At 40.1% G+C, this 15,469-nt stretch overlaps 1 protein-coding gene across 3 annotated transcripts in view; it reads left to right on the plus strand.

Moving 5' to 3' along the window:
• The first annotated feature begins 760 nt into the window (after positions 1–760).
• The window catches only part of THSD7A (thrombospondin type 1 domain containing 7A), a 446,765-nt gene continuing 432,056 nt past the window's right edge, over positions 761–15,469 (plus strand). For all 3 annotated transcript variants that reach the window (XM_058724979.1, XM_058724982.1, XM_058724980.1), the window contains exon 1: positions 761–1,255. In XM_058724979.1, the coding sequence (XP_058580962.1) occupies positions 1,072–1,255 (184 nt within the window). In that variant the 5' untranslated portion in view covers positions 761–1,071. The remainder of the gene's footprint in view (positions 1,256–15,469) is intronic.

Consider the following 15,469-nt stretch of genomic DNA (forward strand, 5'->3'; position numbering starts at 1 on the left):
ACTTAGAGCTGTGTGGATACTTAAAGGCGGCATACTTTTGACAGAAGTAGATAAAGGGGATAGCACTTTTATTCACTGCGTGTTTGAAATACGGTTTTAAGATGGGTGTTTGTAAAACCTTATCAATGTAACTAGATAGCATTGTGAATGCTTATTAAGTACTAATTCAGTTTTAAAGACTGAAAACACAATGTACTTTGGTCTGTCACAGGTCAGTATTGTTGGTATTTCTGTTGAGAACAGATTAAGTTAAAACGAAACACATTTAAGAGAGTGTTCAAATGCTTTTCAATGGCAAGTAAACAACTCTGCTGTTTGTGTTTTTTACATCTGATCATAAATACGGCTTCCGACATAAAGTAATTCAGAAGCCACCGCTTAAAAATAAATTATACACACTGATGCTTTGTGTAAATACACACTAAGAATAGCATGCCATGAGATGTAGCATTTGACTCCTTGGATGCCGATGAATTTCAATGCCTGTTATTTGTCATGCTGAAGCCTGTCGGGTGATGATTCTTTTCATTGGTGTATCCTTCCAAACATATTTCATCGCACCATGTGCACAGGAGTTCTCTGGGCGGGCGTGTTCGATCTGGGTGCCCCCTCTCCCCTTCGCTCCTTCCTTTCTCGCCCTGGCGCTCTCGCCGCCTACTGCCTACTGCCTCCAGCCCCCACCCCCCCACTCGCTCCTTTTCGGCTCACGCCCCCCTCCCCTGTCTCCAGCTGGCGGAGGGGGTTGCGCTGCCTCCCAGACCTCCAGGACCTGCTCAGTCAGCTGGGGCCCCCTGCGGCCGGCTGCCTCCCTCGCCGCTAGGACCTGCCACTCTGCGCGGAATGGCAGCCGCAGCAGCATCCCCGCCAGCGGCAGCGGAGGCTGCAGCCACGGCCACCGCGGACGCTATTGTTCCCCGGTGTTAAACGCGCTTTCGCTCCTTTTCATCTGAAACGAACAATAGCAGGGAAGAGCTTTGCTTTCTGTAGTCCTTGGGAAGACAGAGTGAGGGCGCAGAAAAATTCCCTGCCGACCGCGTTCCGGATCCGGACCCTGGAGCGGCTGCGGGCGGCATGGGGCTGCAAGCGAGGCGCTCCGCGTCCCGGAGCCCAGGCGCCGCGGGCCCGCGCCCCGGTGTCCTGCCGCTGCTGCCGCCGCCGCCGCTGCTGCTGCTGCTGCTGCTGCTGTGCCCGGGCGCCTGCGGGGCTGCGGCTCCCGGCCAGGCTGAGGCGTCCACTCCGTATCTGTGGAAGACTGGTAAGTGGCACAGAGTTCTCCCTTCTTCTCCTCTCCACCTCTGGGTCCGTATTACAAAGCTGCTGTGGCTTCAGGAGGGACCCCGGTGCATCTTGAGAGCCCCGGTGTAGCGGGATCCTAAGGTGAAAAGTACGAGTACTAGGAAGCAAATTGGGTCATGCCCGATGCTATTAGGGAAGAACAACCTAGCAACTAAGAGGCATGAGAGAGCCACGGGAATCGTGTTTCTCTCGCAGCTCTGTAGTTAATGAGGACACCCAACACGGTGCTTTCATAATGAAGTGCGTTCTTAACCTCTGGGCTTTCATTCTACCGAGAGTTCCTCAACTATATTTCTGGCAAAGAGGCAAGCAGCTCACACCCGGTCTTCATTCTGTCTTCAGGCACTTTGCTCGGTGCCATGAAACGTGTGGGTATAGAGTTGAATTTGTTAAGTATAGCTTTGTGAAATGTGGGACACGTGGAAACAAGCCAGATGAGGGCAGTTCTAACAGCCAAAGGCAGATGGGGCTCCAGTGAGCTCACGGAGAGGGTGCAAAGATCAATTCTTAATGAGTGAATGCCGTGATTTTTCAAGTGTGCAGTCGTAAGGATGTTTAGGTTTAAACTTTTCCTGCCTTGAGAATTCTTCTGTTTTGTTTTCAACCAACTAACAAAAGCAGCAACTAATTGTGCCTCAGAAGCTCCAGGCAAACTGCTGACTCGAGGTCCTGGTGGGACAGTGACAAGCAGGAAAACAATACCAAGTGAGGAATTAACTCCCCTTTCTCCAGTGTCTTTTTTTCTCCTCTAAAGGACGCTGAGAATTCTTTCGCAGACCTGAAACTTGGCATGTGTATAGAAATGAAGTAGGAAACATTATTCCTGTTGCTTAGGGGTAGGGGTAAATTAAGAGTTTCTTGGCAATGCCTAAACGTTAAGAGAAGCATGCAGTAGAAGGGAGGGAAAAGATGTATTTGTCATGGGATTGCAAACAAGTTACACAGACTGGGTCTCTTTCCTGGCGGCAACTATCTGTAGCCCCCAGCTGCAAAGAGAGGCTAGTCTACTCTACAATTACACCAATATTCTGAAATTTTAAAGAAGTTGCATCTCTCCGGCAACTTGGGGAGAAGATTGAACAGAAATTTATTTCAAGCCAAAGTACCTAATTTGCTTCAGAATGTTGCAAGAAATAGCACACACTTTGAGGAAAGCCATTTGGATGTCAGTGTTAGCCACTCTTGTTGCCATTTGGAGTTTAAATATTAGTTGTTGACTAGTGGATGCAGATGAAATCATATTTATTTATTTCACATTCAAACAAAGAGTTGAAGATCTTCTCTAATTTAGCTAAAGCCATGGTTTTACTTTTCTGAAGCTTGGTCATAACAAAAACCAATAATCAAACTATAATTTACCATTAAATGGTATTATTTGGAGGTTTGGGAAGAACTTCTCCAGTAGGTAAGTACTAGACAAAATAGTACTTGCCTGCTTGAAATTTGTGCTGTTAAAGTAAGAAAACCCAAGCAGTAATTGAGATAGAATTAGAATCTAGGCAACATTCACTGTGCAGCATCTGAGGTGCCAATATATGTCAACATAAATGTCATGGTGGGAACACAAACCAATAAACCATTTAAAATAGTGGAAACCTCTCAGGAGCAAGGATATGGAGACCTTGGTTCCACTGCCAGTGCCAGCTCTTGCTAGCTAGAAGAATGTTGGCAGGTTCATTTAACTTTTGACCCCTCGTTTTCTCAGCTGCATATAAATGCAGTGATACCTTCTTCTGACTATTCATAGTGTTATGAAGAGCAAATGAGTGAGTTATGAGAAAGTAATCCATAAATTTCAACATGATATGCATGTGAAAATATAAGCTAGTACGATGAGGGTGATAATGTCATCTCTTTTATGGTGGTCTTTGGTTTGGTGGGGAAAAAAAGTGAAGTAAACTGGAGAGGAAAATTTTCCCTCTTTATTTTTTTTTTCAAGAGGGAAAGGAGGCTTTGCTATTATCTCTAAAGAAATTGAGAGTTGTTATTAGATGAATTAGGAAATATTTAAAGGAGTGGGATACACTGTAAATGAAAATGTAGAGATGAAAGAATTGTGTTTGTCGATGAAAATAGGAAGAGAATTGGGAGAGAAAATGAGGTGAGGTGAGACTGTGCAGGATGTCTGTTCGAGTTTCTTGGTCTTGGTACAGCTACTAATAGGGAGTTAAATTATTGGTCACATCCCTGAATTACAGGGATGTAGTAAAAGGTACACTGGTTGAGCAGCTGGGACAGGAACTCTTAACACGGTGTTTATCACTAACAAGCTGTAGAGCATTGGCACAGTCATTTAATGACTTTGGTTCTTGGTTTCTGAGTTTGTAATACTCATTGATTAGAAAAAATGATATGTAAGGGCCTTCTTGTGCCTTAACATGCTTCATATGTATGTATGTATATGCACATACATACACCATAAACGCATCTATGTACATATACCCATAGTTTATTAAGGTGTGTATATATATAATACATATACGTAATAAATAGGTTTATAATACATGATGTACGGTATATAATGTATAATATAGGAAAGTCTAAGGTAAAGAAGAGAACTACAGGCCAATATCCCTGATGAATATGGATGCAAAAATTCTCAATAAGATACTAGCAAATCGAATTCAACAGCATATAAAAAGAATTATTCACCATGATCAAGTGGGATTCATTCCTGGGATGCAGGGCTGGTTCAACATTCGCAAATCGATCAACGTGATACATCACATTAACAAAAAAGAGAAGAACCATATGATCCTGTCAATCGATGCAGAAAAGGCCTTTGACAAAATCCAGCACCCTTTCTTAATAAAAACCCTTGAGAAAGTCGGGATAGAAGGAACATACTTAAAGATCATAAAAGCCATTTATGAAAAGCCCACAGCTAACATCATCCTCAATGGGGAAAAACTGAGAGCTTTTTCCCTGAGATCAGGAACACGACAGGGATGCCCACTCTCACCGCTGCTGTTTAATATAGTGCTGGAAGTTCTAGCATCAGTAATCAGACAACAAAAGGAAATCAAAGGCATCCAAATTGGCAAAGATGAAGTCAAGCTTTCGCTTTTTGCAGATGACATGATATTATACATGGAAAATCCGATAGACTCCACCAAAAGTCTGCTAGAACTGATACATGAATTCAGCAAAGTTGCCGGATACAAAATCAATGTACAGAAATCAGTTGCATTCTTATACACTAACAATGAAGCAACAGAAAGACAAATAAAGAAACTGATCCCATTCACAATTGCACCAAGAAGCATAAAATACCTAGGAATAAATCTAACCAAAGATGTAAAAGATCTGTATGCTGAAAACTATAGAAAGCTTATGCAGGTAATTGAAGAAGATATAAAGAAATGGAAAGACATTCCCTGCTCATGGATTGGAAGAATAAATATTGTCAAAATGTCAATACTACCCAAAGCTATCTACACATTCAATGCAATCCCAATCAAAATTGCACCAGCATTCTTCTCGAAACTAGAACAAGCAATCCTAAAATTCATATGGAACCACAAAAGGCCCCGAATAGCCAAAGTAATTTTGAAGAAGAAGACCAAAGCAGGAGGCATCACAATCCCAGACTTTAGCCTCTACTACAAAGCTGTCATCATCAAGACAGCATGGTATTGGCATAAAAACAGACACATAGACCAATGGAATCGAATAGAAACCCCAGAACTAGACCCACAAACGTATGGCCAACTCATTTTTGACAAAGCAGGAAAGAACATCCAATGGAAAAAAGACAGTCTCTTTAACAAATGGTGCTGGGAGAACTGGACAGCAACATGCAGAAGGTTGAAACTAGACCACTTTCTCACACCATTCACAAAAATAAACTCAAAATGGATAAAGGACCTGAATGTGAGACAGGAAACCATCAAAACCTTAGAGGAGAAAGCAGGAAAAGACCTCTCTGACCTCAGCCGTAGCAATCTCTTACTCGGCACATCCCCAAAGGCAAGGGAATTAAAAGCAAAAGTGAATTACTGGGACCTTATGAAGATAAAAAGCTTCTGCACAGCAAAGGAAACAACCAACAAAACTAAAAGGCAACCAACGGAATGGGAAAAGATATTTGCAAATGACACATCGGACAAAGGGCTAGTATCCAAAATCTATAAAGAGCTCATCAAACTCCACACCCGAAAAACAAATAACCCAGTGAAGAAATGGGCAGAAAACATGAATAGACACTTCTCTAAAGAAGACATCCGGATGGCCAACAGGCACATGAAAAGATGTTCAACGTCGCTCCTCATCAGGGAAATACAAATCAAAACCACACTCAGATACCACCTCACGCCAGTCAGAGTGGCCAAAATGAAGAAATCAGGAGACTATAGATGCTGGAGAGGATGTGGAGAGACGGGAACCCTCTTGCACTGTTGGTGGGAATGCAAATTGGTGCAGCCGCTCTGGAAAGCAGTGTGGAGGTTCCTCAAAAAATTAAAAATAGACCTACCCTATGACCCAGCAATAGCACTGCTAGGAATTTATCCAAGGGATACAGGAGTACTGATGCATAGGGGCACTTGTACCCCAATGTTTATAGCAGCACTCTCAACAATCGCCAAATTATGGAAAGAGCCTAAATGTCCATCAACTGATGAATGGATAAAGAAATTGTGGTTTATATACACAATGGAATACTACGTGGCAATGAGAAAGAATGAAATATGGCCTTTTGTAGCAACGTGGATGGAACTGGAGAGTGTGATGCTAAGTGAAATAAGCCATACAGAGAAAGACAGATACCATATGGTTTCACTCTTATGTGGATCCTGAGAAACGTAACAGAAACACATGGGGGAGGGGAAGGGAAAAAAAAAAAAAAAGAGGTTAGAGTGGGAGAGAGCCAAAGCATAAGAGACTGTTAAAAACTGAGAACAAACTGAGGGTTGATGGGGGGGTGGGAGGGAGGGCAGGGTGGGTGATGGGTATTGAGGAGGGCACCTTTTGGGATGAGCACTGGGTGTTGTATGGAAACCAATTTGACAGTAAATTTCATATATTAAAAAATAAATAAATTAAAAAAAAAAAAGGAAAGTCTAAGGTATATATTATATGAAAGTTTTATTAAGTCAACTCACAACAAAGAGTTATCGAGGACTCAGTTATGTGAAGTCACTGAGGTAGAGGCTGACTAGAAGAATATTGACATCCCTTCCCTCAAGAAATTCATAATTGAACAATACTGTAAATACACAACAGCACATGGCATACCATAGTCATGAACAAAACTGTGAAAACAGGGAAGTTGTGTAGCTGATAAAGGGGGCTGTAGAAAGTTTTAAGGAGGAGTTAATATTGATGGGGGTTTTGGAAGATGAGAACTGGATTGTTTACTCTGGGAGGAGTGGAAGTCTATTTCAAGCAGAGCAAAGAAAGAAAGTAAAAGTAGAAGCATGCCAGCATTCTTAGGTCTTGAAAGCACTGCACCGCAACTCAAGTGTAGGATGTTTGGTGGGAATGAATGGAGGAATGCCAATTTGATGAATTCGGGCAGGTTGTAAGAAAACCTTCAAACTTTGGTAGAAGATGTTGGAGTTTTAACCTAAAAGCAAGTGGAAGCTATTGGCAGCTTTATGCAGAGGACTGACATATTCTTTTCCCAGAATGGGGAGAGATAAGTGAAGAGGCTGGGAGGTCAATAAGGAGAGGGCCTGAGAGGCCTGAGAGGAGAGGAGGGCTAGAGATCACGCTGCAGAAGTGTTACCTCAGCTTTAGATTGTAGGGAATGCTGTGCCAAGGAGAGGAGGAATTCATTCCATCAAGATTGCCATTATATCTGCACCTAGTTCCTTGAGGTAGAGGATATGAAAGAAGAAAGAGCCAATTTCCTGGGGTTAGAGAAGAAGAATATCAGTTTACTTTCAATATAGCAAACATGAGGAGTAATCCATTCAAATGAATGTATCTGATGGGAAAACTAGTGACTGGATGGGCAGTTTAGGAGAAAGGCTGAGAGCATAGACTTGGAACTCAATAAATGTATAATATTTCAAAGCATGGTAGTTGGAGGGATGATTAGAAGAAAAGAAATACTTAAAAGAGGGGCCAGGGCACTTTACAGGGAATATTGATATTGAAAGGGCCATTGTTGAGGAGAGATGTGTGGAAGGGTGAAAGACAGTGTGGTCACAAGAGGTCCAAGGAAAATGGCAATAGGTGCTAAATGGAAGAAGATGTTTTATGAAGGGGATGATGGCAAAAAGTATAAGACATTTCTGGAAGACTGGAAAAGAATTATGAAATATTTAAGAAATGATTGAATAAAAGGGAATTTGTAAGATAATTCTCAGTGTTTTGGGAACGGATGTTTTAACTGGAGTAGTAGAGTTAGAAACTTATTTGAATAATAAACAAGATAATGAAAAAGGTATGATATTGATGAAGTCAAATAACCAAGGGGGTGTTGACATCACTACACTTGTTTTTTAATAGTGAAAACCTCAGAATATGATACTAAAAATGTTTATTAAAATACAAAATTAAATATCTAACAGTTTTGTGACAGATTTGTTTAAGAGGTAACGTATTTGTGTGAATAATTAAAACATATTTCATAAACACAGATAAAGCACTTTATTATTGGAAGATAAATAATTACTGATATTAGTTTTTCACTCTTCAATATTCTAGAATATGGAATTTTTCAGTAGTAATTATGACCAATAATATTTACCTGGCATTTCTAAATTAAGAACATGAATATGTTGCATAAGATATCATTGACTTAACATGAATAGGACAGAAAACAGTGAACACCTGCAACTTTTATCAACTTCTGTCACAGATATATTTTCAGAAAGGTCTTAATGAAGTAACTGTATTTCTTGCTTTTAACTGATGTATAGTTGATATACCATGTTACATTGGTTTCAGGTGCACAGTATAGTGATTGGAACAGGTTTGTACATTAGGCTACGTGCACCGTAAGTGTAGCACCCATCTGTACCATACAACCCCATTAAGATACCACCGACTGTATTTCCTATGCTGTACCTTGTATTCCTGTGATTTATTCATTCCACAAGTGGAAGCCTGTATCTCCCACTCTCCTTCCCCCATTTTATCCTTTCACTCAGCCCCCTGTCCTCTGGCAACCTTTGGTTTGTTCTCTGTACTTATGGATCTGTTTCTGCTTTCTAAGTTTTGTCTATTCATTTGTTTTGTTATTTAGATTCCGAATAGAAGTAAAATCATATGGTATCTGTCATTTTCTGTCTGACTTATTTTACTTAGTATGTTACTGTCTAGGTCCATCTGTGTTTTGACAAATGGCAGGATCTCATCCTTTTTTGTGACTGAGTAATAGCCTATTGTGTGTGCTGTGCTGGGTGTGGGTGTGTATGCCTTCTTTATTCATAGACACTTGGTGGCTTCCATACTTGGGGTATTGTAGATAATGCTGCATTAATATAGGGTCCATATATCTTTTGAATTGATGTTTTCATTTCCTTTCTTCTGGGCATTTACCTAGTAGTGGAATTGCTGGATCATATGGGAGTTCTATTTTTAATTTTTGAAGAATCTTCATACTGTTTTCCACAGTGGCTATACCAATTTACATTTCCACCAACAGTGCGTGAGGGCTCCTTTTTTCCCCCACATTCTCACCAATGCGCATTAATTATTTCTTGCCTTTTTGGTTTTAACTATTCTGACAGGTATAAAATCATATCTTATTGTAGTTTTGCTTACATTTCCTTGATGATTAGTAATTTTGAGCATCTTGTGTCTGTTTACCATCTTGGCATGTCTTCTTTGGAAAAATATTTATTCAGGTGCTCTGCCCGTTTTAATCAATATTTTTTTTCTGGTGTTGAGTTATGTAAGTTCGTTATATATTTTGGATATTAACTTCTTATCAGATCTATCATTTGCAGATATCTTTTCCCATTCAGTAAGTTGGCTTTTCATTTTATCGATGATTTCCTTCACTCTGCAAAAGATTTTAATATTGATATAGTCCCAAATTGAGTTAATTTTTATACTAATGAAATTACACTGAAATCCAAGAAAAAGGTACACACTAACCATTGTTTAGAACTCAGGGGATTAAGATATTTATCAGTGTGAGTTTTCTCTCAAGGAAATCACTTCTCACGTTAAACTCTTTTGAACTAAGTTGATCCAGTGCAAGGCAATACTATTAACAACAATCACTGTGTCCTTTACACTGTTAGTTGTGTGTAAAATAATTCCCTACTTTTTCAATATAAAATAAAAATAAGGATTATTCTTTTCTTTCGTGTACTTGTCCTAATATAAACTATTCTGTAGTGCATATGGAAAAATATTAATCCTAATTCTACCATTCATTAAATAACAAAGGAGGGAGGGATGTCATTCCAGGTAGTAGTAACATGAAGGTGGCATTATCCTAATAAAAGTGTTTTGCACTTCAGCTGTGCTTAATTTGGAATGTGGCATAGTTTGCTCATTAAATGCAAGACGGAGATAGAGTGGACAGTGTGGGCGTAAAAGTCAATTAATACAGAGTAACATGGATCACAATGCTATATTTTATCTATGTTATTAAATTATGTCATCTTCAATATGGCTAAATAATATGTATTACGTAGAGGTTTTCTGAATTTTAATTAAATACGGTAGCATATGTAATATATTAGTGGAGTGTTTGATATATGTTAGAACTCTGATCAGTGAATGGCATCTTTTATTATTTTTATTATTCTAATATATAATACAGTGGCTACTTAATTTTTTTTTTTTAATTTTTTTTTCCAACGTTTTTTATTTATTTTTGGGACAGAGAGAGACAGAGCATGAACGGGGGAGGAGCAGAGAGAGAGGGAGACACAGAATCGGAAACAGGCTCCAGGCTCCGAGCCATCAGCCCAGAGCCCGACGCGGGGCTCGAACTCACGGACTGCGAGATCGTGACCTGGCTGAAGTCGGACGCTTAACCGACTGCGCCACCCAGGCGCCCCCAGTGGCTACTTAATTTTATGACCTGGAACAAGTCCAGTAATGTGCATTAGCTTTCTTGAAATCACTTGTTTGGTAAATGCACTAGAAGTTACAAATTGATACAGTGCGAGATACTCCATCAGATTATAAGAAAGGCAGCATTGTGGGGATGGAAAGAACACGGGCTTTGGGATCAGACAAACCACTATTTAAATCTGCCTCTACCTTACTGGTCAAGTTAGTTAAACTCTCTGATTTTGTTTTCTCACCTTAGCATAGTGACAGAAATTCTGAAGTGAGAGGCCATTTGCAAAGTTTTGACTGGTAGTAAATGGAAAGTGCCTAGCACAGTGCCCTAAATGTGATAGACGTTCAAAAAATGGTTTCTTCCATTCTTGATTTTTGTTCCCCCCAAAATGACATCACAAGCAGGAATTTTACAGATTCAACACATTCATCAGTCTTCTCCAGACAAGTGGCACCGTGAAAAAACAAACAAATCAAGGAAGAGAGGTGGTTTTATTATAGGCTCATCTTTTTTTATTGCTTAGACACTTTGATGTAGACAGTGTGGAGCACAGACCATAAAAATATTTTGAACAGCAAATTCAGGGTGAATTATATAAATAGAAATTTTTATACCTCATTTTGTGCTGTGTTTCAAGGGCTTTCTCAAGAATCTGAAATGTTAGATTCTTGAAAGTGGTCTTGTGACCACTGCTTTCCAACTTAATTGTTTTCACAGAATTGTTTTTATGTATTCATTAATTATGCTTACTAGATGATCATTTAAATTCTTTTTAAAAATTAAGTTTCTTTCTTTTGTGAGAGAAAGAAAGTGAACACAGCAGGGGACAGGCAGAGAGAAGGAGAGACAGAATCCAGGTCAGCCTCCACACCATCAGTGCAGACCGATCTGGGGCTTGAACTCAAGAAGTGTAAGATCATGGCCTGAGCGGAGATTAAGAGACGTTTAACCCACCACGACAGCAAGGTGCCCCTAACTACATTTTTAAAAACGAAAGTTTCTATCTTGTTTCCCTACCCTTCTTTCTTAGTGTATGTAACCCTGTTCAAAATTCATTAAGAGCTTACTGATTGCATCAAAAAGTGAAATGCTCAGGTGGTTTTGTAAAACTTTAATATCTTAATGGACTGCGGTAACTCAGGTCCCTTGTTATGCAAATTATAGATGGCTACCTGGTTTGCAAAATAATAGAAGCCCGGATCAGGACTGAGGTTGAGTGCTGTAGAGCAACACAAACCCACAGTCTTTCCTGCCTGTTAATGCAACCTAGAAAAACTGGTCTGATGGTGGTGGGATGAGATGCTGACATTCAAGGGGAGAGTGAAAGCCTCTGTCTGGTGAATATATAGAATAGGCTCTCTCGGAATTTAAGTGGTCCTTAATGAAAGAAACCTTAGGGAAGTGGCATCAGGAAAATCTATTTTTTCTATCACAAGAACATCACAGAGTGTGAGTTAGAGGTGCCGATGAGTCATAAGGTAGAGATTTTTTTTCTATTTCTTTGTCATCTGCACTTCATACTTGACACTTTAGAGTGCATTAAAATGATGAAAAATAAAGGAATTTGCATTGAATTCTCAGGTATCTGAGCAATAAGAAAAACAGTGTTTAGAGGAAGTGATATAACAATTAAACACATGTTTAGGAAAGAGTGGAGGAAAACAAGGTAGTGCTGAAAACAGGGTTACTAACAAGTAATCCATCTACTGCTTCGGATAACCTGGCATAACCAAAAGGATGTCCTTTCATCTTCCAGAAGTACTGTTGAGCTAATTGATATTTTGCATAGTTTACCATGTGAAGTTGTAATCTCTAGGGTATTACTTTCAGAGTTATGCCATGAGAAAATAAATAAGGAGATGTAGGGAAAAGGCACAAATGTGCTTCAGGACCATGTATTTGGATAATGTTGAAGGGGGGACTCTACGTCTGAGGAGCCATCAGAGATCATCCACATAGAATTTAGTGAGCCGTCTCCACAAATCTGGGAGAAGCTTTGCATGGCTCTAAAGACTTGGGGAGAAAAAGAGACATTACAAGAGAGCAACACATCAAGGAGAGAAAGGTGGAAACAGGCAAATCTTCTGCCTTCTTTCACAAACTATTTTTAGTAGGCTTTATTCTCTGAGCAGTTGTAGGTTTACAATTCTCACATACCCCCTCATTCTTCTCCTATTTCTCCCTATTATCGACATCTTGCATCAGTGTGGTACATGTGTACCATTGATGAACCAGTACTGTTAGGTTATTACTTAAAATCCATAGTTTATAGTGGGGTCAGTCACTCGGATACATTCTGTGCCTTTAGACAAATAGATAATGACATGTATCTAGTAATACACGTATCCACTGTTAGAGCATTATACAGAGTAGTTTCGTTGCCATAAAAATCCTCTGTGCTTCACCTACTCATGTCTCAATCCATCCCTCTATCTTTCCAAATCTCTGGTAACCACTGATCCTTTGATCTTCTTATGTCTCCATACATGTGCTTTTCTTGGAATATCTTATAGTTGGAACCATAAAGTATGTGACCTTTTCTTTCACTTTGCAATGATGCATTAAGTTTCTTCTATGTCTTTTCATGGCTTGATATCTCTTTTCATCACTGAGTAATATTCTGCTCTATGGACATAGCACAGTTTGTTTATCTCTTTACATATTGAAGGACCTCTTGGTCACTTCCAAGTTTTGGCATTATGAATCTGCTGTAAACATCTGTGTGTAGGTTTTTGTGTGGATACGTATTTATCTCCGTTATGTGGAGACCAGGGAGCACAATTGGTGGGTCATATGGTGAAGAGCACCTTTAATTTTGTAAGCAGCTGTCTTTCAAAGTGGCTGTACATCCCATCAACAGTGAATGAGGGTTCCTGGTGCTCCACGTCCTGGCCAGTGTTGTCAGTATTTTGAATTTAGCTGTTTTAATGTGGGTAGTTGTATGTCGTTGTTTTAATTTTCTATTCTTTAATGTTACATAATGTTGAGCGTACTCTTTTCATCTGTTTGTCATCTGTATGGCTTCTCTGATGAGGGATCTGCAGTCTTTCCAGCATATGAAGAGTAGCAGGAACAGGGGGAACCCTCAGGTGACTGAGTTCAAAGTCTTCGCCTAGCCTGAGCTGCGCATGCTTCCTTTCTGGTTGCTCTGATGACTCATACTAACAAGTATTTTATAAAGAGAAAATAAACATGGAAGTTAAGTAAATAAACACCAAATGGAGACGGGCCTACACTTTGTCTTTTGTTCCACCTTGAGGGGAACACCTTGGGAGAGAATTTGGAAGTGATAAACAGTATCTTGAGGTGGAAGAAAAGGGTGTGATATATGAAAGGTTAAATGGAACCTGTAAGCTTGTGAGATTTACTTTTTTTTAAAATGGGTTTCTCACTGTTTTTTTTTAAATGTTTATTTACTTATTTTGGGAGAGAGAGAGAGAGTGCGTGAGAGAAAGAGCAGGAGAGGAGCAGAGAAGGAAAGAGAGAGAATCCCACACTGTTTCTGAGCTGTCAGTGCAGAGCCCGACGCGAGGCTCAATCCCATGAACTGTGAGATCATGACCTGAGCCGAAATCCAGAGTCAGACACTTAACCCACTGAACCATCCAGGCACCCCAAGCTTGTGAGATTTTCAAGTGCACTATGCACATGCTGGGTCTCTAGCTGACTCTGTTCTGGTTAATTACATAGTTGCCTATCTATTTTTCCTTGCTCTGGATGGAGGCTGGCAAAAAGTTGATGTGTAGTATCCCCCTGAGCTTCTGGGAAACTGTGAAATCCCTTGTTCTGAACCCCTGGTAAGTTGAGATGTCAAGGCAGCCAGCTGCTTAGCTTGCTCCCACAAACCTTTCCACAGGCACAGAATGGGGAGCATCTCCAGAGTGAGGCTCAGAAGTGATCATGTGTGCCCAAATACAGTACAACTACACAGGTAGTTAACTTAGAACTATATAGAGAGCTTGCTGGACAGTTAATTTTCCCAAACGTATCATGCACAGGTATTGATTAGGCAGTAGGAATAATTAAACTCATGCTATATGGTGAAGGCAGGACTTAACAAATTGTGCCATGCTGAGTGGAAAAAAAGTTATCCCTTGGGTTGTAATAGCAGTAGCAATACAGCACATACTGAGTATTGTAGATGGCATCAGAACACAAATATTGCCTATTTGGGTTGCACTATTAAAAGATTATTTTTGTTTTCTCTCTCAGAATGAGCCTAACTGTGTCAGGGGAGTCTATCCCCTGTATTCAGTTACTTCCCCTTGACAGTGAAAGAGGTTAGTTGCAAACAATTGAAGCCATAGCTTGAAATGAAAGAAGTACTGATTGCTGAGTAGTAAAATACATATTTATGTGCGTTTTTGTGTGTAATAAACGAAATGTTCAAGAATCAGCTTTTGAGACATAGGAACCTTGGCTTGATTTTGTACTTTATTAAGAATATGAACTTAATCTCTGTGTCTCATTCCTTAGCCACGCCCTAGGTATGATACTAGTATCTCCCTCTACAGATTGTTGTAGGGATATCTTGAGACAAAACCGTAGAGCACTTAGATGGTGCCTGGCTCATGTCTGTACTCAGTAAATCCTTCACTTGTTGTGATTCTGGCGTGAACTGAAATGCCTTCTCACAGAGCTAGAGTTTGTTTCTGGATCTGAGTCTCTTTTATTCTTCATTTTGATCCTCCTTCGATCTGCATGTGCCTTTCAAGTTTCCCTCCACCTGGCATTATTTTGCTTTTACCTGCTGTCAGGGCCACGATAGTTGCAAAGCCCTCAGCTTTGCTAGTAGCAGAGCTGTTCAAAGTATGGCTTTAGAACACAGAGACATTACGCCTCAGTCTATTACTTTTCCCTGCGATTGTGCACATTTTTGCCATGGAGGAAATGCTGGAGGTGGGACTCTTTCGGCGGGACTGTGCATTCCAGAATTCCTTTGTGTGCAAGATTATTTCTGGCAAGACCTTTCTGCTCTGTGATGCTGTGAGTGAAAGGGTGTAGGAAATGTACAGTGAATGCTGATGTATACTCTAAGTCCTCTTTTCTCTCCTAAAGTACATACCCCCGTATCTATGTATGAATGTACGCATGTCATGTGTAGGCTCTGTATATGTATATGCATGTCATATATATCGACATCCTACTTATTTACCTCAAGATTTCAGAGTCCTCTGATAGAAACTGTTTCTATCA

This window comes from Neofelis nebulosa, chromosome 4, assembly GCF_028018385.1.
Source record: "Neofelis nebulosa isolate mNeoNeb1 chromosome 4, mNeoNeb1.pri, whole genome shotgun sequence".
NCBI classification, from domain to species: Eukaryota; Metazoa; Chordata; class Mammalia; order Carnivora; family Felidae; genus Neofelis; species Neofelis nebulosa.